The sequence below is a fragment of the Pogona vitticeps genome, chromosome 2 (assembly GCF_051106095.1).
Source record: "Pogona vitticeps strain Pit_001003342236 chromosome 2, PviZW2.1, whole genome shotgun sequence".
In the NCBI taxonomy this organism is placed as follows: Eukaryota; Metazoa; Chordata; class Lepidosauria; order Squamata; family Agamidae; genus Pogona; species Pogona vitticeps.
Window position 1 is genome coordinate 193,773,187 of NC_135784.1, and position 3,137 is coordinate 193,776,323.

The following is a 3,137-nucleotide window of genomic DNA, read 5'->3' on the forward strand; positions in this document are numbered from 1 at the left end:
CTGGAAACATGCTCCAAAAGCTGATTCCTAGAAAAGGTCCAACTGGAGAGGTTAGGGTGGTGAGTCTCACCAGCCAAAACCTGCAAAGAGATGCAGTGCCATGGAGACATAAGGGAAAAACAGAAAGGGAGTATTAGGAGACATTTAATTTTACCTAAGCAGCACTGTTTTGCATAGAAGGACATGTTCAATGTCTAAGCATACCTCCATAACAATTTCAGCCAGGGTTGACTTTATATGATGGAATTGATGCCCAGTTTCCTGGTAACACATTTTGTAGGACAGCCATATAATTGTAATGGCCACCCGTTGAAGGTAACGTGGCTGATCTCTCATGGAAGTCTAAGCACACTGTAGATGACAATGAAAGGAAGCTGCCATTTTTTTTTATCAATGTGACCTTAGGCATGTGGCAATTTTGTAAACAGAGATTATCTTCAGAGCAACACAAAACAGGCTCCGACCACGAATCCACACTGAATCTAACATGATCGCTGCACTATGGCATGATGCACTACAGCCATCATCACCTGCTGCCTTTCTGAAGAGGCACCAAGGCTGCAGATTGGGCCTTTCTCCCAGAGTGGTGCAAATGGTGAAGGCAATGGCACTGAATTAAAATGCCCTAAAGTTTTATAGAAACCTTAATAAGTCTAAGCACAAATAAAAGCACTTGGAAACAGCTATTAATTGTCTGTGTTCCACATTTCTCTCCCTACAGGCAGTCTTGATCACAAGAACAAAAGCTTTCAGACACCACACAGATGCCTTTGAGTTTAGGAAATCATTGTTGGATCTTCTTATCCATCCAAGCCCAATGAATGATGGTCATGTTTAATTCATGTCAACAAGTGCTTTTCTTGAGCTCTTCTGGAGACATCTTATTCAGCAGAATATGGGCTTTCCTACGATGTTAAGCCTTCTGCAAGAGCATTGTATCCGTACATCAAATGAACCAGGGCAACCAATCTGGCTCTTTTCTAAGGTTGATGTTTTGAGTGCTGCACGAAAGGATTGCGGAAGTAAGAGATAAAAGAGATCGCACTAAAGATAAGAACCTATTAGGCATGAACTAGACCGTGCTGACCTCTCCCATTGGACATGTTCCTCCTCTGAAGGCTAACCCACATATTCTATTTGCTCCTGTTTTAGGGAAGGCTCAGTTGCTCTTTGAGTTGGATCAGTTTAGCAGAGCTATAAGACATTACTGAAATCCCGAATCAATCCATCCTTGTTGCCCTTCATTTCAGACATTCCCATTTTGTCTCCAGATTTTCATGCATGCTGAAGATAGCAGTGACAGAGTCATAAACTAGGGGTTTGTGGTAAAGAAGTTTAGAAGAAACAAGATGAACCTTGGAAGGGTGCTCTCCATAACTAGAGGCCAAAAACATTAGATTGTTAAAAAAAAAAAACTGGGAGAATCCTACTTGAGTAACTCCCACAACCACAAGAGCTGGGAGACAAAGTGGCAAACACCACTTAGTCACTGACATTTGGTGTACAGTGGGGTCTTGACTTGAGAACTTAATCCGTATTGGAAGGTGGTTCTCAAGTCAAAAAGTCTGTAGGTCAAGTCTCCATTGACCTACAGTGCATTGAAAACCGATTAATCCCGTAACAGGTCATTTTTGTTCCATTTTGGTTTTTTTCTGGTCTGTAAGTCAATTCTCAGGCTGCAAGTCAAACCTAAATTTTGCGGCCAGAGAAGTCTGTTACTCAAAAAGTCTGTAAGTCAAGCCGTCTGTAAATCAAGGGTCCACTGTATGCTTAAGGGGCACGACACCTGCATGGATAATTAGTAACAGGATCCTCTTGAGATTTGCATTCCCCTCAGAAGGGGAGCCTGTATGAACATTTAAAAAACCCAAAATAGCAGCATTTCCTCCATTGATAGCAAGCAAGCAAAACCCAGGAGAAGTGCAGTACTTCACCCCAGACGCTTTCCCCAGTAATAATAAGAATGGGTGACTTCACCTCTGCACTTGGTATGCTTTATTGGACCATTATGATAATGGTAACAATCACTTCTGTGTTGGGAAATGGATTTATCGTGTTTGTGAATGGGGACCTATGGTTCCAAAATAGGAAGATGGTCCTTTGCGACATCCTCTTAAGTGCTTTGAGCACCTCCAGATGTCTGTCACAGTTTGTTGTTCTGATGAACAATGGCCTGCAATTCGTCTTTTCAGAGAACCATTTAAATAGCTATAGGCACAATGTCTTATTCCTTGTCTGGTTCTTTTCTGAGATAGTGAGCATTTGGTGCAACACATGGCTGAATGTTTTCTATTGTGTGAAGGTCACCAACTTTCTCAGTCGTCCCTTCTTGTGGGTGAAGACAAGGATCAATGTGCTCACACTCAAACTGCTCGGCATGTCTATCGTTGTCTCCTTGATCTTCTCTCTTCCTTCAGCCATCAGTTACTATGATCAGAAGAAGTGGTGCAACAGGACAGGAAGGCAAACACTGAATGCCAGCCAGAGCAAGGTTTGCAAAGATATAAACACTGTTTTTCTTCTTCCGCAGTTATGTGTTTTCACTATAAATTTCATCATGAACATAACAGCATCCATTCTTCTACTTATCTCTCTCTGGAGGCACACAAGAAATCTGAGAAATAGTGGCATTGGGGTTAAGGACCTGAACACACGGGGCCATGTCAATGTGATAAAATCTTTGATATGCTATGTCTTCTTCTACCTTTTATATTATGCTGGCATGATAATTTATGCGAATCATGTTACTAAGTTGAGCGAAATTGCAATAATCATTTCTGATACTTTGTCATCTCTGTTTTCTTTATCTCACTCGATAATATTAATATTAACAAATCCTAAATTGAGAAACTGGTGTGCTTATATGCTAAATTTCAGATGGAGAGCTTCATAAAGATGAAAACAAGCAGCAGATGCACAGCCCTTGTGCCCAAGGGAAACAGTTTGTGTTTGTGTTTGTGTATATGTGTGTGTGTGTGTGTGTGTGTGTGAGTGAGAGAGAGAGAGAGAGAGAGAGAGAGAGAGAGAGAGACAAAGAGAGACAGAGTGAGAGAATCTATATCCAAAAAAATGGTGTGAAGAGCAAATTTTCAATTTACAGTTTTGTCTTTTTCAGAGGGGAAATGTGCTATTTATTA

At 41.1% G+C, this 3,137-nt stretch overlaps 1 protein-coding gene across 1 annotated transcript; it reads left to right on the top strand.

Annotated features, from left to right (window-relative positions):
- Window positions 1-1,884: 1,884 nt before the first annotated feature.
- LOC140703718 (taste receptor type 2 member 7-like) lies at window positions 1,885-2,893 on the top strand. Its single transcript, XM_078384075.1, has one exon. It carries the CDS (start codon window positions 1,964-1,966, stop codon window positions 2,891-2,893), a length of 930 nt encoding a protein of 309 aa, XP_078240201.1. The 5' UTR covers window positions 1,885-1,963.
- Window positions 2,894-3,137: the final 244 nt, after the last annotated feature.

Excerpts from the sequence above, each read along its gene's own strand:
- LOC140703718 (XM_078384075.1), top strand. The coding sequence starts at position 1,964 with ATGGGTGACTTCACCTCTGCACTTGGTATGCTTTATTGGACCATTATG.